Source organism: Pelodiscus sinensis, chromosome 19 (genome assembly GCF_049634645.1).
Source record: "Pelodiscus sinensis isolate JC-2024 chromosome 19, ASM4963464v1, whole genome shotgun sequence".
Taxonomy (NCBI): Eukaryota; Metazoa; Chordata; order Testudines; family Trionychidae; genus Pelodiscus; species Pelodiscus sinensis.
This window is the reverse complement of record NC_134729.1, coordinates 16,831,792-16,859,454: the sequence shown is the minus strand read 5'-3', so window position 1 is coordinate 16,859,454 and position 27,663 is coordinate 16,831,792. Positions and strand designations below refer to the sequence as shown.

Below are 27,663 nucleotides of genomic sequence, written 5' to 3'. Positions count from 1 at the left end.
CTGGAAGCGCTGGGGCGTGAGGAGAGCTGTGGAGGGCTGCCAGGGCCAGGCCAGTGGCTGCGCCCCGGGCGTGCGTGGATACACACACACACACACGCACACGCACACGCACACGCACGTGTTGCTTCGGACACACACTGCCACATCCACACCTGCCACGCCCCTCAGACAACACGCCCCCGCCTTGTGCGCTGGCCAGGGCACCTTCCCACGGCCGTGCCCCCGCACCCCCGGCCTGACGCACACACATTCCCGCCAGCTGGGCCAAGCTCTTTTGCACCGGAGCCAAGAGGCAGCGGAGAGACACGGCTCCCCTCTTTGCCCGGAGGGTTACCAGCCCCGCCAGCACCCTGGCAAATAGAAAGCAGAGGGAGGGGTGGGGGGGAAGCCACCGACCCACAGGAGAAAAAAAAAATTGAGCTGCAAGTGAGAAGCAAACAAAAAGCAGACCCCCCCCAGTCCCTTCGCACACCAGAAACGGGGGGGGGGGGGGGGGGGAATGGGCTAGTAGATTTTGTGGGGGGGGGAGCCTCCAGGCAGGGTGCGGATGCCGGCCCCCGCGGCTTGGGGCCAATTCCCAATGCCAGGGGAGACCTGAGCCTCAGGGGATCGGATCGAGGCGAGCCCGGGGCCAAAACTGGCCCTTAGGTCCCCCACCCCGCTAGACGCGCCGCCTGCCGTATTCCCCTCCGCTTCAGCGCCCGGCACCCATTGCGTTTCCAATCCACCAAGAAGAGAGGCTGCTAGGCCGGAGCGAAGCACATTTGATTCAGTCTGTGTTTATTATTTTTAAACCATTATTTTTTTTTTCATTTTACTTAATACAGGTAACTTAAATGAGGTGATATAACATGAATACCCTCCCCCCACACGCACCCGCACGCACGCACCCGCACACACGCGCACACACAGCGGGGAAGGTTAATGCTTTCCCCCTCCCTCCCCCCCCATATTTTTTTCCATTATATATAGATTTAAAAAAAAACAAAAAAAAACAAACCAGGACCGAAAAGGGGTGGATGGCAGGAGTGCACACACCGTACAAAAGAGTACATTTAAATATCGAATCCAAAATAAAAAAAAAGTTTTCAAATAGAATCAAATAAAAAACCCTACGACACGTACAAAGGAGGTTCACTGCGGGGGGGGGGGAACAGGGTGCCCAACGGTGTCACTTGACCAGAGGGGGCGGGGCCCTATCGCTCCGCGGAAAGCCACCGAGCCAATCAGCTGGCACCGAGGCGCTAGGAGGATGGTCCCGTGATCCTGCAGGAACGGACGTCACCAGGGAACGGATGAATACACCGGAGTAAGACGGACAACGGCTCGGGGCGGGGTTCTTGCTACAATTGGGGGAAGATGAAGAACAAAGGCAGGGGGCTTTTCTTGATGGGGGGGGCCAGCAGTATCAATACGTTGGGGGGAGAACTGATTAAATCCCCCCCCAAGTTTAAAAAACAAAAAGGCTCTCGAAACCTGCGCCAGCCTGGATTCCCAGGGCAATGCCCCCCCCCCCCCCGACTCAGGATACAGCAGGGTGGGGAAACAGGGCAGCAGGTGGTACCCAGCTTAGTGGCAAAGTTGCTTCAAGTTTTCCCTTTCCCGCGAGAGCAGGAAAGGTGCTGGAGGGGGACCCCCCATAGAAATCCAGCCCAGGGTGCGTTAGCGCTAGGCCTGTCTAACCCGACGAATGCTCAGGCTCAGAGCCGGACCAAAGGGACCCCCGCCGCCGCTCGACTTTGAGGGGGAAATAAAGGCTCGGTGAGAGGAGGGGCTGGCTCGGGCCTGAATTAACCCATTCACCAGCGGGGCCTTTTGTCCTCAGGAGAACATTCCAACCGGAATCCCCCTGGACAGGGGACAAAAGCAGGATCTTTTCCCAACCTCCCTCCCCCTGAGCTAACCACGGTTCAAGGGCTTTGGTCTCTCCCCAAGTTTGAGTTAATGCTACCAAAGAGAAAGAAAAACCCAGAAGTTCCACAGCGGCTGCTCCTTCCTTTCCTGATCTCCCCCCCTCCCCACGCCCGTCCTTTGCTCATTCATGTGATTTTAAGAGTATTTGCATCCATACCGCCCAAATGAAAAAAAAAGTGAAAATGGAAAACTTTGATCTTCTCCCTCCCTCCCCCGCCCCCTCCTTTCCCACCCCTCCCCCAAAACACACAAAAAAGAGTTTTACAGACAAAAAACACATCACGAGGGGTTTTCTATTTGCACAGATCTGACGGGGGGGGGAATGGAAAGGAGGGGAGGAGAAAAAAAATGGGACAGGAAAGAGGATTTCTACGGTCTATGCAAGACTAGGTCAGAACTGGCTCAGTCAAATTATTAATGTCTATAAATACTAGCCCCAAGGCCTGCCAACAGCCGTTACCAAGTACTGGGTTCATTTATTTATTTTTTTCCTTGTAACTTTCCTTTTTTTAAGTTAAAAAACACGACCAACAGCTGGGTGGAAACAAAATTCTGAAATTCCAAAGTTGGGTCTCTACAGCAGAGGGGGGAAAAAATCTTTTTTCTTTTCCCGCCCTCTTCCATAGAAAATAAAGCAAGTTGCCGTTGCTGCCGCAACGCATCAGAATTAAGTAGACACACGCACGCAACCCCCAAAAAACAAACTAAAAAAGGAGAAGCCGTGCATTGTAATTTACAATGCAAAGCAGGGGCGGGGTGAGGAATACACACACCGGGAGGAGGCCCATAGCATCTCTGCTGAGGGTCCGTAACAAAGTTCTCCGAAAGCCAGCACAAAAGCTGTTACCGGTGGGACGGGGGTGGGGGAGCGGCCCTAGCACTGCTTCACAATTAAGATCTGTAAAGTGCATGTGGGGTTCTTGTAACTGAACTGTGCGGAGGTGGGGTGGGATGGATTCGTTGAAAAAATACGATTAAATTAAAAAAAAAAGCTATTGGCTGAGCAATGCTACATATAAAAAAAAGGGGAAGGGAAAATAAACAGTCTCCAAATTCAGGGCTCCCACTTGGCCCAAGCATGCACAGCACACCCCCCCCCCCCATCAACCCCCCCCAAATATATATATAGTGAGCGCCAGGCTCCACGCCGGCCTGTCCTGTGCATGCTTGGGGCGTTCACAGCAAAATGAGCAGCTTTGATAACCCACAGGTCCCCTCCCTCCTCCGACGAGCGAACGCACCGCTCTGCAAAAAAAATAAAAAAAAATAAGTAGGAAGTCCGGAGGCTGCGCCATTCGCCAGGCAGGCTGGGTCAGTGTCTCGGGCGTGGGTTTTCTTGGTTCGGTGGCGGCGTAAGGCAGGCATGTTAGAATCCACGTCTTCGCAAATGGGAACAAAACCAAATCCAGTTCGCTCGCTTGGAACTCGGGCGCTGCTGCTCCCCTCCTCGCGGGGCCGGGAGCGCTCCCGTCCCCCCCGTCCCCTCCCCTCGGAAAAACAAACCAGGAACACAACAAAACGAGACCAAACGTGGGGCGACCTCTCCAAGACTTTCCCGACAGATCGCTCAGGTCCGCCCAAGGCATCCGGCAGGGAGGGAGGAGACCCAAGCAGTGGGACAGAAGAGATGAGAGTCCTGGCTCTCCCCAGTGGGGTCCGTCCCACCATAGGCCTGGGGTCTATGCTACGACAAATTCCGATTTCAGGTCCGCCTTGACTTCCGGCTTCCACACCGAATCCTCGAAGTCTAGGTCCAGGCTGCCTTCGCTAGACACGCTGCTGTTGCTGTTGGTCCGGCTGGACTTGCGGTTTGGCAGCCAGTGGTAGGGGGCCCTGGCGTCCCTCCGCGCCTTCCGACGCAGCCGCTTCTGCTGCATCAGCAGCTGCAGGCGCTCCACTTTGCAGCGGGTGGCGCGGTTCTCGGTCTGCCGCAGGCGGTCACCTGAAACCAAAGGGTGCGGGGGTTAGTTCCACTGGGTGCCACCTGGGTTCTTGGTTATGTTCATTGCAACATCCAGGTAACGGCTTCTGGCAGAATTGACAGGCCCCTGAGCAAGATCAGGCCTCGGAGCCCTGGAAGGGGCGGGGCTTCGGGAAGAAGGGGCGGGGCTTCGGGAAGAAGGGGCGGGGCTTCGGGAAGAAGGGGCGGGGCTTCGGGAAGAAGGGGCGGGGCTCAAAGGACTGCAAAACCATTGGGATGGGAGCGCTCCCTTGCCAGTTTCAGCTTGGAAAAGAGACAACCGAGGAGGGGCCTATGAGAGAGGCCTATAAAATCCTGATTGGCGTGGAGAAAGGAAACAAGGAAGTGTTACGTACTCATCATAAACACAAGAGCTAGGAGTCACCCCATGAAATTAATAGGCAGCAGGTTTAAAATAAACCAAAGGAAGTTCTTTTTCCCCCCCACTCAGCGCACAGTCAACCTCTGGAACTCCTTGCCAGAGGATGTGGTGCAGGCCGAGACTAAAAAAGGGTTCAAAAGAGAGACAGATACCTTCACGGGGCACCTGGCATTGGCTGCTTTCGGCAGACAGGACACTGGGCTAGACGGGCCTTTGGTCTGACCCAGTGTGGCTGTCCTGTTGTAACTACTGCCCCTCCGACCACACCAGCCAAGGAGACTTGCCCAAAGCAGAGTTGGGAGTGAAAAACTCTCTTGCATCAAATCAAGCACCCCAGTTTGAGAGCACCTCTCAAAGGGTCTACAAGCACCACAGGAACCAGCAGGCGAGGATCACCACAGTTGGGGAAACCGAGGCACAGCGCAGGAACGATTTAACTGCTAGCCCTGGTAGAGCACTAAAAGACAAGCTAGAGAGAACAGCGTTGCCTTTTTAGGAAAGCCTGTTGGATCCAGGTGCTACAAGGTCACCTGGTAGGTCAGGGGCGGAACTAGGTCTAGAACAGGAGTCCTGAATCCCAACTCTCTTCTCCAACCACTAGACGCCGCTCCTCTCCCACAGCTGGCATCCAGGCCCCCTGTCCCCGCACCCTCTTAGGTAGCATGCGTCAAGCTCCAATTCTAGCATCTTTCTTCCTCTACTTTGGGATCCTGCTGGTAAGAACCTGGACCGGGGGGGAGGGGCGGGGGTTGCCAAGCCCTACCCCACACACAATGATTTACCCTTCCCCTCCTGGAGTACAGGCCCGAAAGCTTCGCTCCCAGGCCTGCCCCCAAAGCGACACCCTCTCCCCAATTCTCAAGCAGTTCCCAGTGTGTTTCATCGCCATGGAAACAGCAGGGGGGTTGGGGAGAGGACCCCCCCACACACACACATCCCCTTCCTATAGTCAAGGAGAGGTAGAGCAGGTGGGGGGTGGGGGCCCAAGGCAAGGGAGGCCATTTTGAACGGGCCCTTCCAGCTCCTGGCGGTACTAGCCCCCCTAGAATCTCCACTTCAGGCCCCTAAAATGCTGCTACCCTAAGCCTCTAAGTAGAGGGACAGGAGGCTGCAGAGCCCAGACCCATGGCCTGTCCTCAGCAGAGCGGAGAGGGGGGCTACTAAGACACCCCCCATCGAAACAGTCTTCTGGGGGTGCTGCAGCCCCCCCCCACAAAGCCCCCCCAGCGCCCACACCAGACGGGCCAGCTGCCCCGTTCCCAGGGAGGAAGGGGAGGCCGGGCAGAGACGCTGCCCCCGAGACGGGAGAGGTGCCATCGGCGGGTTTCCAGGGCATTTCAATGGGGGGGCTCCCCTTTAGCAAGCGGAACAGAAGCCACTGGCTGCTGCCCGCCCACTCCTCTCCATCCGGGGCGCCAGGGAGAGCGCGCCCAAGCCCGAGCGCCCCGCTTCCTTTAGCGGCAAGTGGGAGGATGAACAATTGCACATTGAGCGAGACGGGCTGCGGCGCTGGAGAAAGAGGAAAAAAGGATCCCACTCAATAATAAACTTGGCCGTGAAAGCGGCTCTCTCCCCCCCGCCGCGCCGGGGAAGGGAGGGGGCCCGCAGCACCGGGGGGTGGGGGCGGGGAAGGGACAGAGCTGGAATTACAGCCGCTCGCTTCTGCAGCCTGGCAGAGCAGGGACTGGAACCGTGGCAGCCCTGCACCACGTGGGCGGGAAGCAGCGGACAGAACGGTGACTTGAAAAAAAAGGGGTCCCCCGTTTCCTGCACTACAAGGTGACTCAGTTCTCCACGGTCTCTGTGCCTCAGTTTCCCCATCTGTGAAGCAGGGGTGGCACGTTGCTGGGGGGGAGGTGTAGGAGGATAAGTTGGAGGTTCTGCCGAGGGATTCTAGGGCCTTGCGAGAAACCAGAGTCAAATATTCCTTATTTAGACTGGGGTGCAGCCTACAGGCCCCCAAAGCCATGCTGCTAGGCACGATCCCAGCACAACAGAGGCTGCCCCGAACCCAGCGCACGTCCAATCGAAGTCACCTTCCTGAACCCCAGATCCAAAGCACATGCAAGCCAACGCGCCGGGGGGGACAGGCGGCCAGGTACGATCCACCCCCTTGGCCCCACAGCTGGTCTCTTTGGCAGGGTCCTGATCCCAGCGGGTGACCACGGTTGGGAGGTAGCTATGCCTGAGAGCCCCATGGCGGGGAGGGGGGAGGAAGAGGGGGGTCTGAAATCAGTGCCCCTAAGCTACAGCCAAAGCTCTCCCCTGCAGCTCTAGCTCCCCCCCACACACACCAAGGCCCCCATGCCCTCCGTGGCTGCCTCGGTGGGCGGAACGGCATGCCCGGCGCAGCAAGTGAGCATGAAATATTTAGGATCCCCTGTGGGGGACAGCGGAGGGGGAGGGGGAAAGAGGATCCCTGCAGAGATACTAGCGCTGTGTGTCTGGAGTGCGAACCAGCCGGCGACACACAAGCAACAGCGCTGGTTTGTGTCTCCCCCCTCCCCCCTGCATCCCCTTCTCCCCCCCACAACGTCCCCTCCCTCCGTGAAAGCAACTTCCCCTGCAGCCGGCAACCCGAGCGCCAGTCTAGGCCAGATCCGTCCTCGCACAGCGGCACTACTGTTCCCGGGAGCGCAGGACAGCTGGGCGCGCAGGACAGCTGGGCTCGCGGGCGGGGCGCTGGGGCGATGGCTTAGAGAGATGGAGCGCCCCCCCCCGCCCGCCGGCCCCCGCATGGGCCAGCTGCAAACATGTCTGAGCCAGGTCCTAGCACAGGGCAGGGGGTGGGCGTCTCTGAACCTTGTTATTAAACCCCTGGGGCGGGGGAAGTGGAACATCTGGTCGCCCCCGCTCCCACGCTGGGGGGGGGCGCTGGAGAAGCCCAGTGGGGCCGTGACGCAGTGACCCATTTCATCCAAGCACCCTGGAGGAGTCGCCGCCTCGAGAGAGGCAGCCAGGTTCCTTCCGCCCCGGCCCTCCCGCCGGGCCAGCTCCGTTTCACCTTGTGGTGTAGATGGGACCCCTGCCCCACAGGACACCAGCCATTCCGAGGGCCTGCCTGCCCTCTCGAAAGCACCTCAGCCCCCCCGGAGCGGAGACGGGGGTTCGGAAGGGTCTTGCCCGCCGAGCGGCACGGTGCCGGCCTCCGAGTAGGGGCCACGGCTGAGACACGGAACCCCCCCCCCCCCAGCTTTTCACCAGCATGGGCAGTGCAAAAAGCAGCTGTGGTGATAGGAAGGGGGGGGGGGCTGAGGGCATCCCCAAGCCCTCCCTCAACAGCCATGTTTCAAGATGGCCACCCCGGCCTGGCTTCCTTCCCGTGGGGGCCCCACTCGCACGTGACACGGGGCCCCCCCCGAGAGCTTTCGTTTGCAGTGGGGTGTGTGTGTGTGTGTGTGCGCGCAGGCCCAGTGGGCAGGAGAGTCACAGTCACTCACACACACACACACACACACACACACACACACCCACCCACCCCACCCCCCGCCCGGGGCCTTCGGAAACGCAAGCAACTCCGGTTTCAGTTCTTTTCTCTCAGCCAATCGCTGCAGAGAAGGAAGCTTTGGGGCGGCCAAGGCCCCGGCCCCCTTCCTGCTTTTAGTGGTGCAGGTGTACGGAGGGGAGCGGCCGCTGGCAACGGCGGGGGGGGGGGGCCTTTCCACGCCTGAGCGAGTGGGTCTAAGACACACCCCATCCGCCCTGCCCCTCCTCCCCCACCCGGCCCCCTCCCCTGCCCCGGCGTCCAACCCCTCCTGGGGGCGGGGCCCCAGACACCCCGAGGCCGTAGCCTCCAAACACCCTCAGCCCGTGGAGAACGGGGGATAAAGTCCCCCGCCGCGTGCAGGCGGCGCCGCGCAGCAGGGGCAGGCGTTGGGAAGCCAGGTGTGCGATGCTGTTGCAACACAAGCCGCGACCGACGCCCCAGGGGAGGGCTGTTCCCAAGCCCAGGAACGGGGGAGGGGGGGGAGGAAATGGGAAAGGGGGGGCGGGAGTTCGCTTCCTGCCGGGCTCCGCACATTTCCAGTCTCTGGAGCAAGGTCTTTGTCGTGGGGTTTCTCCCCCCCCCCCCCCCCCCCCGCGCTCTCGCTCTCTCCTTCCCTCCCCCTCAGTTTCCTTTCGGCAGCGCCCACCTCCCTAAGCCGGAGCCAACTGAGCAAACAGAGCGGGGACGCGGGACTGGATGGAATGCGGCGTCTCTCCCCCCGCCCCCCCGCCCCCCGGGAGGTCAAACCCAGCCAAGGGGGCGAGGAAGCAGCGTTGCTCTGAGCAGAGGAGGGGCGCGTCGCCAGAGAGGCCCTGCGGGTGGGGGGCGGGGAGGAGAAGGGGGGGCATACAGAGGGCTGGAGGCTGGAGTTTGCTAGGCAGCCGGGACCTCGGATCACACAGGGGAAGGGGAAAGGAGAATAGAGCAGGAGGGGCGACCCCCCCAACACACACGCACACGCACGCGCACACACGCGCACACACGCGCACGCGCATGCACACACACGCGCGCACACACACGCGCGCACACACACGCGCGCACACACACACACGCACACACACACACACACGCACGCGCACACACACACGCGCGCGCACACACACACGCGCGCACACACACACGCGCACACACACACGCGCACACACACACACACACGCACGCACGCGCACACACACGCACGCACGCGCACACACACGCACGCACGCGCACACACACGCACACGCACACGCACGCGCACACACGCGCACACACGCGCGACAGTGACGTCCCTGGGCGCTAGCACCCCGCCAAGCCCCGGCCCGCGGCGCCCGCGTCACGAAAGCAAGAACAGGGAGGGGGCGGGAAGGCAAGAAATTAACTTTCTGGGGAGGGGAGGGGAGGGGAGGGGAGGGGAGGGGAGGGGAGCCCAAAGCTCAAGGTGAATCAAGAGGCTGCTCCCTGCAGATAAGTGGAGGCTGAGCCCTGCTATGGGAGCGGGCCGGGCGGAGACAGCACCCTGCCTTGCCAGCAGCCTACACCGCCCTTGGAAGGGCCTCAAAGCCCTTGGCTGGTGGCGCAGGCAGCTGCCCCACCCCCACCCGCGTGGGAGGTCAGGAAACAGGTCCCACCCTTGGGGAAACCGAGGCACAGAGAGGGGGAGCTGGCAGCTAAGCCAGGAATGGAACCCAGAAATCCTCCAAGGCTCCTGCTCTAACCACTGGACCCTATTCCCCTCCCAGATCAGGGGTAGAATCAGGAGTTCTGACTCCCCACCCAGTGCTCTGACTAGTAGGCCTCACTGCCTGCCCTCCCCCGGGCCAGCACACAGGTGTCTCAACTAACAGGCCTGTGCTACCTCTGTAGAAGTTGGTGGGCTTTGCCGCTGCGGGACGGGATGGGGGCTGGCGGCACACGCCCGACTTGTAGGGTCCTACACAGGGAAGCAGAGCCGGCCAACACAGGCCTCTCCAGGCAGATGTGTGGCTGGAGTCTGCCTGGGAGACCCCACCGCTTGGTGCCCGGACCGAGGGCTCTGCCCCTGCTGGGAAAGGCCGAAGGCGAAGGGTGGGAAATATATTTTCAAGCCTGCCAGGAGGAAAAAGCAGGCTTGTTTTGCGTTGACCCCTCCCCCTCTCCCACCCGCTGCTATTTCTGCACCGTGCCCCCAGCCTCCAGCTTCCTCAGGGCCAGGCCAAAAATGCCAAAGCAGAGGCCAAGTGCTTTCTTCCCGCACCCCTCCCCACCAGCCTCCCTGGCTGTGAATGGGCCCTTTGTCTGGCCTTGGCAGAGAAGGGGGGTTGCATGTAGCCGGAACAGAGGCCAGGGCAGCAGGGGACAGAGCGGGGGGAGGAGCAGCGCCGGCAGGGGGAGGAGAGGGCCGGCACGGAGTGAAAGCAGAGCAAGGGAGAATCCTTCTGCCCCAGGACCGGCTGGGAAGTGTGGAGGGCGGGGGACAGAGTCACCCCAGTCCAAGCTCCCCACGCAGCCCCTCGAACGGCGCCACTGCGCCGCCGCAGAACACGCGTTAGCAAGCGGCTGGCTCGCTCCCAGCGGGGTTCGGCCGGGCCTGGCGGCCCTCGGCTCCCCCGGTTCAGACGCGGGACGAAGCTTCCCAGAGGAATCGTGACCCCAATCCGCACGAGGATTCCGGACGTCACCCGCGGTGCCAAAGAGGGTTGGAGACCGACAACGGGACACGCACGCACAGGCGCCTGCTGCCCCACGTGAGCAAGCCTCAAGGTCACGCCTACGAAATACCAGCTTATTTATATCATCACTGACCCAGGCGGACACGGGAACCCCCTCCCCTTCCCACAGATGCTGTGCAAACACCAGGGCCCTTCCCAGCTCTGCTATTCCCCTGCTGCATGTCCTCGGGCAAGGATCCATGCCTCAGTTTCCCCATTGGTGAGGGGGAGGGGGCATAATGAACCTGAATCCTTTGGCTCCTGATTTTAACACTTAGGTTTTAATTTGCCTGCCTCCAAGTCCAATTCACCAAAGAGGAAATGAAACGGACGTAATCTGGCAGCTTTCAGATGCCAGTTTGAATGAGCCGCTGACAACCCGGGGCCCACTGCGCAGGTTAACACAAGCCACGTGGCTTTGCACAGCAACTCACTCGGCTGCCAGGGTTAGGGGGGAAAAGTCAAGGAAACAGGTTTGCCAGCGATTCCCTGGGGGATCTGCGACATTCCCTGAGCTGGGAACGGCCCTGAGGAGAGGCAAATTGGGGGTGCACAGCAGCGGCCAGCTTGGCCATTAAGCATCTCTCCAAATCAGCCCCTCGTCAGGAAAGCATCAGCACAGCACAGCAGTCATTTCAATATGCAAATCAGGAGCAGGGAACATGATCCCCGACCTGCGCTGTAAGAAGGGCCGGGCAGGGACCTGCCATTTCTCAGATCCTCACAGATATTTCGGGCCCTAGTGCGGAGTCGGCTCGTTAGCCTCCAGACAGGGCGGCCCTAAGCAGAGAGGTTTGCAGCCTGCTGGCAGGAGGAGGTGGGGGTTGCATTCTTCGTGCAGAGCGAACCTGCCCAGCTGTGAGCTTGGAGGGGTCGGAACAAATCGGCAAAGGGCCATAAAGAAGCAGCTTTGCTTTGCAGCTCAGAGCGAGCCCTTTGCTCCGAGGCGGGGGAGGGTAAACCCACCAGCCCCAAGCGCCATAGCTTTGCCTTCGTGCGGTGAAGGGGAACCCCTTCCCCTCCGTCTCTGGCCTACCCCAGCTGAGAGGACCAAGAGACCCGCCCTCCTGCCTCTGACGGCCGCTCGCCCTCACTCGGCTGGGCCTCCGCCCACAAGGGATAATCCTTCGGCCCCAGGACCGGCTGGGAAATGTGGAAGGCGGCTTGCTCCCAGCTTGGGCCTGTCCGGTCCAGCCCGGTTGCCATGGATACGTCGCAGCATCCCTGATGACGAGGCCTGGGGCGAGCGGCCGAGCCGCAGCCCAGCCAAAGGGGCCCAAGTAGGGGGCCGGGGCTAGGCCGGGGGGCAGGACTCACCACTGGGCTTGCACATCCTGATCTGGCTCTGGCACTGGACCACGGAGTGCAGGGGCTGCGAGGCCATGGCGGCGGCGGCCGCCAGCTTCTCTGAGGTAGTTTTGCCGGCGGGGTCGGGGGAGGGCGGCGGCGAGGAGGGGGCGCACTGCGTCTGGCACCGCAGCTGCGTCAGGGACTGCGGCATGCCCTGGTAGTGCCGCGTGGCGCTCAGCAGGTCGTTGAGGATCTGAAGGATGGTGCCGATGTCACGCCGGGGCCGCCCGCTGCTGTCCTGGCAGTTGGGGTGCAAAGTGCCTGCAGGGGAGACGAGCCGGGGAGGAAATGGGTCAGGAAGGGTACATCATGCCCCGATGCCTGTAGGGGGCGCTTGGGGGGGCAGGGGCGGAGCCCAACCCGTGGCACACTGTGCCACCCCTCGGGGCGCCCCGTGAGCATCCATGTGACCCACACGCCCCTAGAAACAGCGCAGGGCCCTGGGTCAAAGTGGGGGTCGCTGATTGAATCTCCCAGGAGTCCCGGCAGCCAAACCTGGCTTGGGTGCCCCGCCCCAAGCAGGAAGAGATTCCACAAATTCAGCTCTCATTGGCCACCAAAAGTCGCCCTCCCGTGGCAACGGCTTTTGGTTACCACGCCAACCCACCCGGGCCCTGGTCCAGCCCCAGTTCTCCCCTCCCCGCTGTCCCGTGCGCGTGGCGAGTAAAGAGAGAGCGGGGAACCTGGCCCCCCACCTACCGGAGAAGGTCCCTGAGAAGACCCCAGGTGCGTGGTTAACGAAGCTCTCGATGACGGCGCCGGGTTTGCGGGATCGGCTGGTCGGGGCTGGGCTGCTGCTGGCGGAGTTGTTGCTCCGGGAGCTACAGTCCACCTGGCAAGGGCAGGAGAGAGACATTGATGAGCCGTTAGCGACAGACGCCAATGAGCCAGACGGCTCCCACCATCCACAGACCTCAAAGCACTTCACAAAGGAGGGCAGCGTCCCTGTTCCCATTTTAAAAGTTGGGGAAACTGAGGCAGTGAAGCAACTTGCGCACGCAGTGGCAACAGAAGCCAGGTCTTCGCATGCCATTCCAGGGCTCTATCATGCAGGCACCAAAAGCAGTATCGCTAGCAACACCTGAAATCAGCCAAGTCTCAAACCCCAACGTGAGGGCCTAGCCCCATTCAAAACCATTCACAGGGCAATTTTAATGCTACCATCTGCCCTATGTTTGGGTGTCGAGGGAGGGAGGGAGGCCCAACAGTTAGGGCACCAACAGAACTGGGCTCTACCATGGCACCTCAAGTGAACTGCAGCCCTTGATCTGTGCCTCGGTTTAGCCCCATTTCACAGACAGGTAATGCGGATGCCTGCCTCTGGGAAGTGCCGGGCAATGGAAGATGCCAACCAAGGACCTGATCAACAGGGATCCTATTGTGAGCCCAGAAGGCAGCTGGGCATTTCCGCCTGGGGTTGTCCTTGGGTTGGAGGCATTTCGCAGTTCAAGAGCAGGAGGAAATGCACAGACCAGACATCTTCTCTCCTGCAGGGAAACTCACCCCCCGCAACCCCCTGCCAAATCCAGAGCAGGAGACCTTTGCCTTGAAAAATAAGAATATGAGGCCGTGTCTGGCAGCCGTCACCTCGGGATCTGGCGGCATTTGGAACCCTTTAGCACAGCCGCACAAGCAGACGGGGGAAACCGAGGCACGGAGCAGGGAGGGGACCTGTCTGTCAAACCCAGAACACACAGGAGGGGAAAACAGACAAGGTCTTGTCCTAACCCTTCCAGAGCCAGGAGTCCTGACATCAGCTCCTTCCTTGCTCACCAACAGCCGGGCTGACAGCTGGAAGGGGCGGAGCCTCCAGCAGAAGGGGGTGTGGCCCCCAGCCCTCTGAGCCCAGCAGAGCAGTGCTCCGGCAGCAACTCAAGAGGGGCCCAGGGCGCCAGCTGTCGCCACTTTCGATCGCCCCTTTGGCCCCGCCCCCCAGAGACGCCCTTTTAAAGCCGGACTCACCTCTGAGCAAGACGAGACGACGCTGCTGTTAACCGTTTGCGCGCTGGCCCCGTGTGACCGGAACATCCCCGCCGTGACGGGGGCAGGGTGGGCAGTGTTACAGTACATGGGCGTGGCCTGCGCCGAGGGGGCGGGGCTGGGGGCGGGGCTCTGCTGGCAGGTAGGCACCACGGGGATGCGGGCGAAGTTGGGGCTGCTCCCTCCGTGCAGGGTCCGACACTGAGGGGTGGGGCCAGCCGCGGCCCCGGGCTCCCCCCGGCTGGCGATGACGTGCCGATGCTGGAGCTGCCCGCCGCTCTGCTGAGCCGCCAGCTGGAGCTGCACGAACATCATGTGGTCGCCCACCCGCAGGGCCAGCGTCAGGGGGGACCGTCCCGACAGGAAGTCGTTGACCTGGGGAGAGGAGAGGCGTTAGGGGCACGGTCTCCAGCAGCAGGGGGGGGGGGGGGCAGCCGCAGAGGCCGACCCATGGCGAAGGGGGCGTGACCGGACTCGGGGGGCGGGGCACCGTTCAGCCACCCCAGCGCCGGGGGGCAGGAGGGTTGCAGGCACCATGGGTCCAAGAGGGCCCCGAAACAAGCCTGCTGCCCTCGGAGGGCTCTCAGATGGGGCCTGCCAAGAGCCGGGGGGAGGGGAAAGGGCGGCGGATGCCTTGCGGGGGGGGGGGTCTGTTAGGGCTACAACAGAGAAATTGTCCCTTTTAGCACAGGGATCTCCTAGCTGCAGGCGCCCCCCAGAAGCCAGCAGGGCACTGGTGGGGGGCACAGGAGGATCAACATGCCCCGTCTCCTCCCCACGTGCCCTGCGGAGCAGCCACCCCACCCTAGCGACACGGCCACTCCCCGCAGTGCGCACAGGAGATTAACCGGCGCTGGGCGGGGGGCCCTGCCAGGACAAGGTCCAGGGGCAGGGGCTGGAGTCCGCCTGCCAGCGCGCTCTTTATGGGTGCTCCTGCGGACGCTCCCTTCCTGCCCCCACCCCAGTGCAACGCCCCTCTCCGCTTGCACAGCTGCACGGCACGATTCCCAGCTAGCCCAGGGTCTAGCCAGCCCCGGAGCCTGAGCCGGCTCAGCTGACACCCTCCTTCCCCAGGCACTCACAGCCAGGGGAGGGCTTAGCAACGGGCTTCCCTGCCCCCTGCCCCATGGCGGTCGATTGCAGCCACCCCAAGCACTGCCCCATGACTTAGCCGGCACATTCACAGCCCTCCAGGGAGGCAGCTGGTAGCCTGTGTTTATTTTGGTGGTGCACATCCACACCTGCCTTGGTACACAAATTTTATTCCACACACACGGATGGAACACATTTGAGGGAAAGTTGCTGCCCACCCACCCCTCCGCAAGGCCCGGCAGCTCTGCTGTGCAAAGCCGCACAGTGTCCATGGATTTGGGAGACCAGGTGGGGGAGGAAAAAGACGCTGATGGAGGTGGTGGGGGGAGGGGTCGCTTAGGCCGCGCTGCTGCAGAGCCCCCCATTCGCGAACGGCAGGCTGCAGGCAGCCCAGCTGAGCAGGGGGCCGTGGCAGAGGGCATCCCGCAGGGGTAACATCGCACCACCCACCCGCTTCTTGCTGAAAGGGGCTCTCCCGCTGCCCAGCTAGCTCTCACGCTCTGCCCGCCCCCTCGGAGCCGTTAGTCACCCCCTGCAGCTCCCCCTCTCCCCCCCACCCCTGACCTTTCTGCAGCCCAGACCGCCAGTGCCGTGCAGCAGCGCCCGCAGCACGCCCACCCCCCCAGCACCGGGTCACCCCCCCCCGGCCCCGCCTGGGCAGCCCCTGCAAGTGAGGTTACCTGGGCCTGAGGCAGGAACTCGCCCCCTGCCAAGGCTGCGTGGGCGCCCCGCCCCCGGCAGGAAAGCCGCACAGAGGGGGGCCTGCGTGGGGGTCGGCAGCAGCCGGCTCCCTGCCGCCAGCCTGCAGCGCCCACCCCTCTGCTGCCAGGCACCCGAAACAGAGCCTTGGCCTCGCAGCCTTCCCGGGGCCCCAGCCGGGACCCGTGTGGGGAGGAGGCCCCCAAGGCAGGAAGGCGAAGGGGCAGCGGGGACACGCGGGCAGCGCTCCGGGGGCAGGCCCCTGTGCAGCGTGACTCAGGCAGTGAGAGCACATAGCAAAGACCTCAGTGCCCCCCACCCCCTCCCGGACACCTACAAGGGCGGGCCCCAGGGGTGGGGAAAGGAGTCAGCCACCCCACCCTCCCCACAGGCGGAGCAGCTGGGAGGGGAGCACAGCAGGGCACGCCCATGAAAAGCATGGGATGCCTGAATGGGGGGGGGGGGGGAGGGGAGGGAGCCTGCTGGAAAAGCCCCCAACAGCTGCTCCTCCCCAGTGCTAAACAAGGCCAGAGATCTTCCAGCCCCCCCCCCATCCCAAAGCTCATTACACATTCTAGGAGCAGCGTAATCATCCGCCATCTGCTCTGGGAGGAAGGGGCGGGGGGGGGGGTATTAAAGGCCCAGCTCCCTGGTTCAGTGCTGCCCCAGGGCCCCCAGCCCACACCCCTCCCCCACTACCACTTCGCATTCACCCACAGGGGCCAGCGTTAACCCTTGCCAACCCACCGGGGGGGGGGGGGGGCGTTATTCCTGCCCTCTGGCTCGTCCCTTTGTCCTGGCTCGCGGAAGGGGATGCCAGCTACCTCGGATCCTTCTTGCCCGCTGATGCTGGACCAGAACTGTCCCCCCCCAGAACTCCCTCTGTTCTCTGTGGGGGGTACAGCCCTGTGTCACCCCCTCCCCCCCAGTCCAGCAGCTCGTGGACAGGGCAGATACACACACAGCAACCAGGCTGTGCGGCTGTTTCCTTACACACACACACACACACACACACACAGAGGATGCCCCCCCCCCCCCCAACAGGAATCTGCAGCCCCCTCCGAACAGCTTTTCCACTGCACCAGCCCAGCGCCCGAGGCAGGACGCGCCCCTCTGCTTCTTGCTGGAGGAGGATCGGATCCGCGACCCAACCAATATTGGCCTGGGCCGGGTGGTGTGGGGCAGGGGGCAGGGGCCTGAGATGCAGTCAGAGGCAGCGAGGGCTCTTCTCCGGCCAGCTCTCCCCCCCCCCCCCCCCCCCGTCCACACCTTCTCCGCTGGCCACTGGCAGGGCCGCCCCTGCACCGCTCCACCCCGGCCATGCCAGGAGCCCCCCCGCGCCGAGCGCCGCGCTTCTGAGAAGCCGTGGGAAAAGCAGCTTAAAAATAACAGCGAAGCCCCGAGCGCGTCAGATGGAGGCCGCAGAGGAAGAGGTGGGCGGGAAAGAGATGCTGCAAGGAGGGCCAGCGAGGTTACCGCGGGGGGAGGGCACGCTCCGCCGGCCTGGCAGTGACCCAGGGAAGAGATTTCTGCGCCCACCTACTCTGCAGAGCCTTGCCTATGGGGAGGGGGGATTGGGGCACTCTCAGGGGGTGGGGTAGATCCAAGACCCCCCCCATCTAATCCCAGACTCTATGGCACTCATGTCCTGTTATGTGCCTCAGTTTCCCCATTGAGAAGGGATGGGGGGAGGGTGGACTCCCCCAACCCCCAATAAACCCACAGGACCAGCGAGCCCCTCGCACACGCCGGGAGGGAGACAAGGGCTTTGCCGGCCCCTAGCAGAGAGCCCTCTCTGCCCGCCAGTCACGATTCCCCTCCCTCCAGCCACAAAAGATTCCCCCGAATCAAAGGCCCAGCAGTCACGACTCCCAGCCCCCCCCCCCCCGCCTCCAGCACGGAGCCATTCAAACGCACGGCGCTCGCCCCCGCCGGCGAACAAAGGGCCCGCACGCGGGCACGGCGCTGCCCGGAGAGGCACCTCGCGAGGGCTCGGAATTAGCCAGGCGCTGGGGCACCCCAGCCCCCCTTGTCTCAGCGGAGACTGGCTCCCTTGTTCTCCAGGAGCGGGGGGGCTCCCAGATGGGAGATTAACATACGGAGAAAAGCCCAGGCCCCTCCCCCCAAAGAGCAGCACTGCTGGGTATCAGCCCCACGGCACCCCCCCACCTACAGACCCTCTGCTGATCGGGGAGAACATCCAATTCCTACCCGGCCCCCCCAGCTGACCAAATTGCTCATTTCTAGCGTGTACAGGAGGGGCCTGGCACGGGGGCTCACCCCCCCCACCAGAAAACACCCGAGGTGCAGATGGGGGGGAACCTATTATAATTCAGTGTCCCAGCCATGCCCCCCCGCCAAGAATAGCACCCAGGGGTCCCGGCTCCCGGTCTCCCCTGTTCTAGGCAAGCTACAGCCTCCCTCCTCCGAAACCAGCCTTCCCCTCCCCCACCGCGACAGTCCTCCCAGCTCTCTACCACCTCCAGGTCCCCTTGACGTCAGCAGCCACCCATGGCTCCCTGCTTCCTGGCAGAGCGCCTGACTCACACCGGCCTCCTCGCACCCCGGCCTGGCCCTGGCCGGCTCTCAGCCACAGCGCCTGGAGAGCCCCAAGCACGCCGGAGCGCACCCCCCGGCCCGGCCCTTCCTCTCCCGGCCCTGGGCACCCCCGGACCCAGCCCCCCCCGGCCCTGGGCACCCCCCCGGCCGGCCCTTCCTCTCCCGGCCCTGGGCACCCCCGGACCCGGGCACCCCCGGACCCAGCCCCCCCGGCCCTGGGCACCCCCCAGGCCAGCCCTTCCTCTCCCGGCCCTGGGCACCCCCGGACCCAGCCCCCCCCGGCCCTGGGCACCCCCCCGGCCGGCCCTTCCTCTCCCGGCCCTGGGCACCCCCGGACCCAGCCCCCCCGGCCCTGGGCACCCCCCCCCCCCCCCCCGGCTCAGCCCTTCCTCTCCCGGCCCTGCAAGGGAGAGGAGCCAGACCAGCCTCTCCCCCCAACCCCACCTCCCAGCCAGCTAACCCCGCCCCTCCCGACTGCTCCCAGCCCCCCCTTCCTCCTCCTCCGAGTGCTCCTGTTTGTGAAACCCCCCCCCCACTTACCAAGCAATCTGCGCCCCCCACCTCCAGTTTGTGAATCACCCCTCCCCCCCAGCTCACTGGTTACAGGGCTCCCCACCTTTGAGTAAGGGCAGGGAGGAACGCTCCCCACCCCCACACTAGAGCTTCGGCTCCCCTCCCCCACACATTCCTTCAGCCCCACTCCCCCCCACCAGAAAGCAGGATGCTCCAACATAAACACATCCCGCCCAGCCTGCTCCAACGCCCACAGAAGGGAGAGAAAAGCTCCGGCTGAATTCCCTGGCCATTGGAGCGAGGCCACCGATCCCCCCCCCCTCCCCCCCCCCGCAGCAGGCAGCCCCAGTACCCAACCCGCCCCCCCCCCACACGCCTGCACCCCTGCTGGGAGCGGTCTGGGCCCGGTCCCAGGGGATCAGGCCAGTCTCCCCTGGGGATTCTGCAGCCCTTTGGTTGGGGGGGGGGGGGGGGAGGCAGGGAGAGGAGAGGCCACAGCAGGGACCCTGCGGGTTGTTGCCAAGCCCTGGAGCCCTGGGAGGGGAAATCTAATTTGTCTCCGAATCCAGCCCCGGAGATACAGGGAGCGCGTCCCTGCTGGTTCCCAGAAACACGGATGACTCACAGCGCCGCCACATTCCCTCCTCTCTCCAGGCGCCTGGCCTGGCGTGACCTTCCCTGGCCCCCTCCCAGCAGGGGCTGAGGCCAGGGTGGGTGCAGGGAATGGGGGGGTAGGGGAGGGACCCTGACCCCAGAGCAATAGGAGACTGGTACCAGGCAGGGCTGGGGGGCAGGAAAACAAACACAGTCTCCCCCCCCCCCGCCCATGTTATTGACAAGACTGCCCTCTGCCCTAGTGAGCATGCAGCATCCCACCCCACACAGGCCTGATGTGCCGGGTCAGCCCAGGCCAGAGCTGGGGGAGAAAGGCCGGTCCAACCCAAGGGGAAGGAAACAGCCCCCCCCCCCCCCAAGGTCGGCGTGAAAACCGTCTCTCCAGCTGCACACAGCTGCAGCTGGAGCCCTGACACCGGCTGCTGCGGTCCAGGCGCCGCCGCAGCCACGGGATTTTCCATCCCGAGCAGCACAAAGGAGGGAGAAGTATTAAAAAAAAAAAAAAAAACCCACACACCACCTTCCACCATTGAGAAATCACATTCCTTCCCGGGAGACACCCAGTGACCTCAGACCCGGAGCCAGGCCCTGGGGCCGGGCACAGAGCCCACCCTCGCCCGCAGCGGCTGGGAGGGCCCCCGCGCACCCCAAGGACCAGCCTGGTGTGGGGGCTGCATGCACAGCTGAGCCTGCTAGACAAGGAGCGATACCCCTGCGCCCCAGCCCAGCAGGACCCCCGGCCGAAAACTACGGGCCGGCTGCCAGGCAGTGGGAAACCTGCCCCGTGCCTGGGGCGAGCACCGGGCCTCCGGCCACTTCCTCCAGGCTGCCAGGCAAAGGCTTTGCTGGTCTCCCCCACCCAGAGGAAGCCAGAGCTGAGCCGCTCGCATCAGCGCCTGACGCAGGCAGCACCGAAGGGAGAAGCATGAATGAAAGGCGTGGCTTCCTGTCCCCCGCCCCCCAGGTGCCGGCTCTTCCTCTGTGCCGAGAAGGCTTCCTGAGGCAGAGATCCTGTCAACATGGGGGGGGAGGGGGGGAGCTTGCCACTTCCTAGCCCAGACTTCCCACTCCTTTCACGGCAGCGGGACCGGAGACTAGTGACCTAGGAGGCTTTTCCTGGCTCTAGCTCCTGGCAGAGAGGAGGAAGTGGAGGGGTGTGGGGGGGGGGTGCAGCTTTGGCTGGGGACTGGCCCAGTGCATCCTAGGGGCACCGACTGCCCCCCCCACACACACATCTGCTGCCCTCACTCCACGCCAGAGGGGTGAAGCCTTTTGCCGGGAGGCCTGCAAGGCGCCGACTCCATCCTGCCATCCCCAGGCGGGTAATCAAAGCCAGCCCCGTGCCCCTCCCCTAAAGCAGCCCTCGCGCCGTTCCCAGGGAGGCCGGGCCGCACGCAAGTTTTCAAGATGAGACAACACACCCACCCACCAGGCGGGAGGACCCCGCCCCAGCCTCCCGGCTGGCTCTGCCCCTGCCCACCCTCTCGGGGCATGAGCCAGCAAGCCCCAGCGAGGAATCTCAGCCTGACCCAGGCGGATTCCTGCCCTCGGCCCCTCCCAGGCCTTGAAAGACGCTTTGTGCAGACAGGAGATTCCTACAGCTCGTCTGGGCTCCTCCCCAGGCTGCTGCCAGAACAGCAGCTCTTCACAGACTGCACCCCTTCCCACGGGAGCCTTGCACGCCCCATGCCCCCGGCCCTCGTCTCGGAGCTGCCCCGCCCTGAAAGTAGAGGCCGGCAATGGGTGGTCCGGGCACCGCCTCCACCGACCAGACACCGAGTCGCGCTGAGGACCTGGAATAGCCTGCCAAGCCCCTAGCGGGTCACCAATGCCCCCTGCCAATCCAGGACATGCTGGGGCCCAAAAGCCACCTAGGAGATACCGGAGTGCGCCATCCCCAGCCCGGCTAGATGCACAGGGACACTGAGCCCAAGCAGGGGGCTGGGGGTGCTCTGTTGCCTCCCTGCAGGGGCAAGACCCTCCAACCCCACACGCACCCTGCTCACTTTGCCACAGCTCGACAAGCAGCGCTTAGAATGGCCTGTATGGAGTCAAGGTCGGCCGCGGGGGGAGGGGCCTCCCAATGGCATCAAGTCCGCCAAGGCCATTTCACGCTCCAAGGACAATGCAACTTTGGGGCGAGCCGCGCTGCACGAGAGGGGGCTGGTCACTTCACAACAGAAGGGCTCGAAGGAAGCAGCTGCCCTCCCGTGTTTCCCACCCACTCGGATCCAGAGCATTTAAAAAAGGTACCAGAGAGGGCCAGGCATTAGCATGTGTTTGCACAGTGCTTGGGGGGCAGAGTGCCGGCCAGCACTACGCCGGTGGCTGAGAATTAAAACTAGGGACTTCAAGGCTTTTAAAAATAAACTGCAGGGTTAGCTCGGGGGAAGGAGAGGGGCTGGGGTTTTTAACGACCAAAACCAAAGAAGGCTGCTCAGGTCTCCCCCCTCCAGCCCCAGACACACATCAGAGGGTCACCCAGCAAGCCGAGGGTAGAGGAAAGAAAACACCCCCCCCCCCCCGTCTGATTAGCAACCGCACACCAGCCAGCCGCCAAGTCACCTCACAGTTATCCTAACCCAGCGCCCCCGCCTGCCCCCTCCCCAGCCGTGAGCCCCTGGTGCAGACATTCCAGCCAGGCCAGAAAGCGGCTACCTCTGGTTTGCCTCAAGGGCGGTTCAGAGCCTGTCCCTCCCCCTCCCCAAACAATCCAGCGGGGTAACCCTACCACACAAAGCTGCCTCCTTGGAGAATTTGCATAGGCACAGCCCTCCCCGCCCCCCCCCCCCCCCCCCCCGCCCCGCACCTCCTCCTCCCTCCCCCCACCCTGGATTCTGCAAACACCACAGCAAGAGGCATTCTTCCCTCCAGCCAGAAAGGCATCTGTTGGGGCTGAATCCAGCTTTTGTCTTTACAGTTGGAGGATGGAGGGAAACCAAGGCCCAAAATACACCCACCATGTGGAGAACAAGCTCCCGCTGCCCCCATTACCCCCTTGGTTGAGGGCCTGGGCAGAGGAAGCATGGCCTAGTGGACACTGGGGCTCTGCCGCTGACCTTGGCACATCACCCTGCCTCAGTTTCCCCTCCCACTCTAGACCCAAGTCTTCACAGCAGGGACTGTCTCCCCCTAGGTGCCCATGGTGCACAGCAGGAACCCACCCTTGGGTTTTGGCCTTTAGGCAGAGTAGTAACAAATGATGATCAAACCCCTCCACCCCAGACATCAGACTCCAGGTTACTCTTTGTGGAGCTCTCCAGTACACGCAGGAAGCCGTGGGGACAGGGAAAGGGTGGGGGAGGGGGGGTCTGAGACACAACCATCTCTCTGCAGGGGGGCTTTGGTGTCAAGGCCCTGACATTTCTGCTTCTCACCTGAGTTTCCGTTAAGCTCTCCAGAGCCTGCATCACTGATTGTTCTGGTCGGGAGGCCTGAGACTGAAAGGAAAAAAAAATAAAAGTGTGCGTGTGGCTGGGGGGGGGGGGGCGGCTCGCATGTCACTTTCACTATTTATACACCGAGCTGCAGCGCAGCCAATGAAACAGGCAGCTCAGGGCCAGTCCCCGCGCCAACCTCCCCTCCATACAACAGGACGGAGTTGGAGGAAGCGGCGTGTGTGGCTGAGCCGTTCAGGGCCCTGCTCTTCAATAAGAGATGGGGGAGGAAATAAAAAGGGCTATTTACCATCAAGCCAGCTTCCACCGTGGGGACCAGCGTCAACTTGCTTCCTTCCACGACCCCCAGATCCTGCAGCTTTCCGGAGCTGAGGCGGCTGCAGCAAGGGAAGGACACACGGACAGAGACGTCAGACTTTGGAGGGGCACAGAGCGAGCGAGGGAAGGGGGCAGTTAGAGGCAGGGGGTTTGGCTCATTTTAGAACCCAACTCTGGCACCCTCCTTGCACCGTTGACTCCGAAGTGCATGGGGGGGGAGCGCAGGATCTGTGTGTGGGGGGGGGGGGTTGAATTACATTTAGCACAATGCCCCCCCATCTCTCTTTCCCCTTCTGGATCCCATTCTGATCCTGCCCTCCCCTCCCTCCCTGCACAAATTGGGTCTGTCCCTCACTCCCTCCCGTTTATTTTGGAAAGGTTACATCCGAGGGGCAGAGCGGATGCTGCAGTCATCCGTCAAGGCCGTTCACCGGGCCAGGGCTGTGCAGTTGACTGGGAGAGGAAGAGGAGGGCCTGGCTTTTGTGTCTAACAAACAGCCCCCACAAGGGCAAGCAGAATTCAGGTGCCTAGAGGAGGGGGCCAGGAGCAGAGGAAATTCTGACCAGCTTTGGGAGGAGGGAACCGTGGGGGTAGGGCTGACACCCCCCCTTTTATCAAGTGCAAAGGATTTCCCCTCCCCCACATACACAACCAGCCCCCCCATTAGAAACCAGGTGCTCCATTCACTCAACCCTGCTGCTCACACTAGCCAAGGGGGGGACGAGGTAAGAGCAGCTTTAGTGGGGGGGTCCTTTCTCTAGGTTGCCTCCTGCTGGAGGGGACTAGACGGAAATAACCCCCCCCCCCTTCCTGCACCTTAAGCACCAGCTGTCTCCAGGGCGGAGAACCTGGCTGGGTCTGAACAAAGGAATGTCCCCAGCTTGGCTCAGGAGGTAAAAGAGCCCCCCCCCCCCCCGCATGGCTGGTGTGAAAAGGGGGAGCGTCGCCCCCCCCCCCGGGGGCCCAGCTGGGTTCAACGTTGAGAACAAAGGGGCAAGCGGCCGGCGGGCCCAGAGCCGGAAAGTTCGGTGGGATCTAAGGCTCCGGAGTCTCCATTTTAGGTGCAGGGCCCATAGTACAGCTGGGAGGGGAGCAGCTTGGGGGGGGGGGGAGAGCATAAATGATTCTTCCAACAGGGGCCGCTCGGCCCAGCCGCGCTGGAGATGGGGGGGGGGGACATCCTGCCGGGTTCAGGCGCAGGAGGGTGAGAAACGCCCCCCCGGAGAGGGAACCCCCCCTCATCTAAAGCACTTTGATCCTTTAAAGCCCCAAGGAGCGGGGGGGGGCTGCTCGCACACACCCCCCCCCCCCCGAGAGAGACACTCGGGAGCTCGAGTTGGGCCCCGTCTGGGGGAGTTTAACGCGGGGGGGGGGGGGACCGACCTTTCTTTATGCAAGAGAGCCAGCCTCTCCTTCGGCACCTTGAGCCGCTGCGACAGTCTCCGCTTCAGGCCTTCCACCGTCTCCTCCAGGGGGACCGAGAGCTCATAGCGGGTCCCGGTGGTGCTGTGGATGTGCAGATTCATGGAGGGCTCGGTCGGGACCGCCTCGCAGGCTGGCGCGCCTCGGCTGCAGCTCCTGGCGCTGGGCTGCTGGTCCATTCGGTGACCTGGGGGGCGGGCAGGGAGCAGCGGTTGGTGTGGCGGCGGCGGGGGGGGGGGGGACCGAAGGAGGAGGGGGAAGTGGAAGGGAACAAAGGAACAACCCGAGCAGCCGGCTCAGCTGCGCGCACAAACACACGCGCGCGCACACACCGGCCGGGGTGGGTTCGCCTTCCCGAGTCCTCCCTGCACTCCGGCTACAGATCCAAGAGTCACTCCGGATCCGTGGGGTCCTTCCAGGTCTTCTTCCGCGGGGCTTGAAAGGGGACTTGGTGCGGGGAGAGGGGGGTGGCCACCGGCTCTTCCTGACGCACGGGGGATTGTGCCCCGATTTAACCTCCGCTACAAAAGCCCCCCACGAGTCACGCTCCCATCGGAGACTCCCCTTCCCCCGATGCCTTCCGAGGACGCGGATTTCGCCGGCAGAGGCGGCTCACACAGAGCGCAGCGTGTGTGTGTGTGAAAGGGGAGGGGGGCGGCCTCCGTTGTGTAGGGCGGGGGGGTGCCGAGGGAGGGGGAGAAATAGCTTTTTTCCCTTCCTGTTCCCCCCCCTTAGGGCTGGACCCGGCTCCCCGGCAGCCGCCGCCGCTCCCAGCTCCGCCGGTGTGAAAGTCACACGCACCGAACGCGGTAGCAAAAAAAAAAAAGTTATAATGTATCAACGTTCTACAGGGGCGGAGCTTATTCCCCCCTCATTCACTTCTTACTCCTTCGCACGGCCTCCAGCCAATCGCGCCTCTCCGAACGCTGAGGCAGGCCAATCGCTGCCGGCCCAGTGCTCCCCCACGTGGAAGACTGACTCCTCCCTCCCTTTCAGAGCTTCCCCCCCGCCGCCCCCCGGCCACTCCACTTTTCCCCTCCGCCTTTGCCCAGCAAATCCTGACCTACTGGAAACAAGAGGGGTTGCCTGGTGCCTGGCTAGATTCCTCCCCACCCACACACAGTTGCAAAGCCAGCCCCCCCCCCCCTTAAAAAAAGCCATTCATAATCTATCAGCCTCACAACAAAGGGCTCTGTAGCCAAGCCGGCGGGCAGCTGCTCCCCGGGCTGGGGAAACGGAGGCTGCCGGGAGATTTACACGCGTGTGCAGGGCCCCGGGGGGGGGGGGGAGAAACCTCCTCGGGTGCCCTTCGGCCTCGCTCGTGTTTCTGCCGCGGACGCCCGCAGGCTGGGAGAGAGGCGGGCGAGCCTGCTCAGCGAAGCCATTGTTCTAAGGGGGGGGGGGTTGCATTACTGCCCCCTGCCCCTCCCCCGGAGGGAAACGAGAGGCAGGTGGTCGCTGCGGAACACGGGGGTGAAGCCAAGCTGCCTGGCGGCTCTTGGAGGGAGAAGGCGGGGGAGGGGGGGACCATTCGGAGGCCTGGTTTGGGGGCCCGGCCGGTGGCAGGTCTGCCCTTGTGCGCACACGGGAGGAGCAAGGCAGCCGGGAACCCTTCGCGCTGGCTTTCGTGTAAGCCGGAGTGAGCTGAGGTCACGGAGCGAGCAGCGAGTGGACGGACAGACAGACAGACTGCCCCCCCCCCGCCGGGCAGGGATGTGGGGGAATCGTCACACATTGCAACACGCGGATGCGGAGTGAGCAACCCCCCCACGACGGCTGCAATCCTCAATTCCGCTTTCAGGGGTGTGCTGGGGACAAGGGCCGGGTTAGCCGGTTGCCCCCCCCGGCTGAAGCCCGGCGCGTAAGGCGCTTACTGGAAGCGCTCTGGGTTATTAGGGGGCGGAGGGGGGGTTATGAACAGCTGCAGAATGAGTCAGCAAAGCAAGGGCGCCCCCTGCTGGGGACGAGAAGATCGGCAGCCCGGTTAGCCCCCCCCCCCCGTTGGGACAGGGTGTCCTCGAAGAGCTGCTTAATACAAACCCTACAGCGGTTTAATCCGGCGTGGGCACCAACCCTCTGGGAGAGCGTGTAAACGGCCCTGATCCGCGCGTAGGCTCCAGGAGCGCCCGGACAAGGGGCCTATCCGCAGGGGGCAGAGCTCTGGCCTGGAGGAAGGACCCGGGACGCCGGGCCTCGCCGGGGAATCAATAAAAACCGGCGCGACCCAGCGCTGCCGTCACTCGCCCCTGCCTGGCCTGGGATGTCTCGCCGCCAGCCAGCCAAGCCTGGCTCCTCCCCCGCAGGAGAGGTGAAGGGGAGATTAAAAATCACGGACCGAACCCACCAACTCTCTCGGGCCTGTCAGGAAAGATGAAAGAACCCCCCCCCCCCCCCCGCCTCTATTCCTTATGCCTCGTTCCACTGAAGCGCAGCTCGGAACCGGAGTCAGACCGAATCAATCAAGGAACTGCACAAGGGGAGGGGGGGGAGGGTTCTGGCTCATGTAGGAGCCCTGGAATGGGGACTGCCAGGCAGCCTGTCTCCCAGGCTGGTGTAAACCGGGATCGGCGCCAATGGGTCCACAGCGGGTTGATCCGAATCAAACCCGGACATCTGCCCCGCACCCCCCCGGGTACTGTAAAGACACTCAACCCCGCGCTGAGGGCACACGGCTGTCGCGAGTTGTCCTTAAGGCCAGGCAAGGAGCTGGCTGCGGGAAATTCAGCCCCAGTTCCAGACGCCCGGGCCCGGGCCCGGCCCCAGCGCACGACTTACCCGCTGCCACGGCTCCTTCCCCTCCGCGCGGCGGCAGCCGGAGCGGCTCGGGCTGTCCCCCCGAAAAAGAAACTTATATTCCCAGCGAGCACGTGACCCAATCCGGCTCCGAATCTCCCCCCAGGCAGGTAAATCCCAGCGCGACTCCGGAGTCCGCAGCAGCCCAACGGGAACCAAAAAACCGGCCGCTCCCGTCCCAGCCTTGCTCCCGAGGCCGCTCAGCCCTTTTCTTTACTGGTCGGGAGGCGCCCGAGAAGTTTTATTTCCCCCTCCGCGCACACAGCGGCCGGGGTGGAGCCTGCGAGAGGAGGATCCGCCAGCCCTGCCGAGTCAGCAGGGAGCTGTCAGGTGACGCCACGCACACCTGCTCCCAAGGGCGCTCCAGCCCTGCCCCCGGTGCCCCCGCCCCTGGGAACCCCGGCCTCTGCCTCGTGGCTCCCCGTTCAGCCTCCCAGGAAAAGCCTGTCGGTGCCAGCGCCGAGCTGTGACTGCACACAACCCTGCGGGGGGGGCTCGGCGCTGGACAAGGACC

The 27,663-nt window shown here is 63.3% G+C and overlaps 1 protein-coding gene across 2 annotated transcripts; it reads right to left on the bottom strand.

Annotated features, from left to right (window-relative positions):
- Positions 1-519: 519 nt before the first annotated feature.
- MIDN (midnolin) lies at positions 520-27,496 on the bottom strand. 2 transcript variants are annotated; one of them, XM_075902668.1, is made up of 8 exons: positions 27,132-27,496; positions 24,318-24,543; positions 22,905-22,992; positions 22,595-22,657; positions 13,722-14,114; positions 12,459-12,591; positions 11,727-12,020; positions 520-3,856 (listed from the first exon to the last, which is right to left on the bottom strand). In XM_075902668.1, the coding sequence occupies exons 2-8, from the start codon at positions 24,533-24,535 to the stop codon at positions 3,594-3,596; spliced, it is 1,452 nt and encodes a 483-aa protein (XP_075758783.1). In that variant the 5' UTR covers positions 24,536-24,543; positions 27,132-27,496; the 3' UTR covers positions 520-3,593. The 2 variants fall into 2 exon arrangements, with proteins under 2 accessions (XP_075758783.1, XP_075758784.1); XM_075902669.1 differs by lacking the exon at positions 27,132-27,496 and adding an exon at positions 24,689-25,436.
- Positions 27,497-27,663: the final 167 nt, after the last annotated feature.

Excerpts from the sequence above, each read along its gene's own strand:
- MIDN (XM_075902668.1), bottom strand. The coding sequence starts at position 24,535 with ATGGACCAGCAGCCCAGCGCCAGGAGCTGCAGCCGAGGCGCGCCAGCC. Across the intron at positions 22,993-24,317 it reads GCTCTCTTGCATAAAGAAAG|CCGCCTCAGCTCCGGAAAGC; the intron begins GTCGGTCCCCCC and ends CCCTTGCTGCAG. Across the intron at positions 12,592-13,721 it reads TCGTCTCGTCTTGCTCAGAG|GTGGACTGTAGCTCCCGGAG; the intron begins GTGAGTCCGGCT and ends TGCCCTTGCCAG.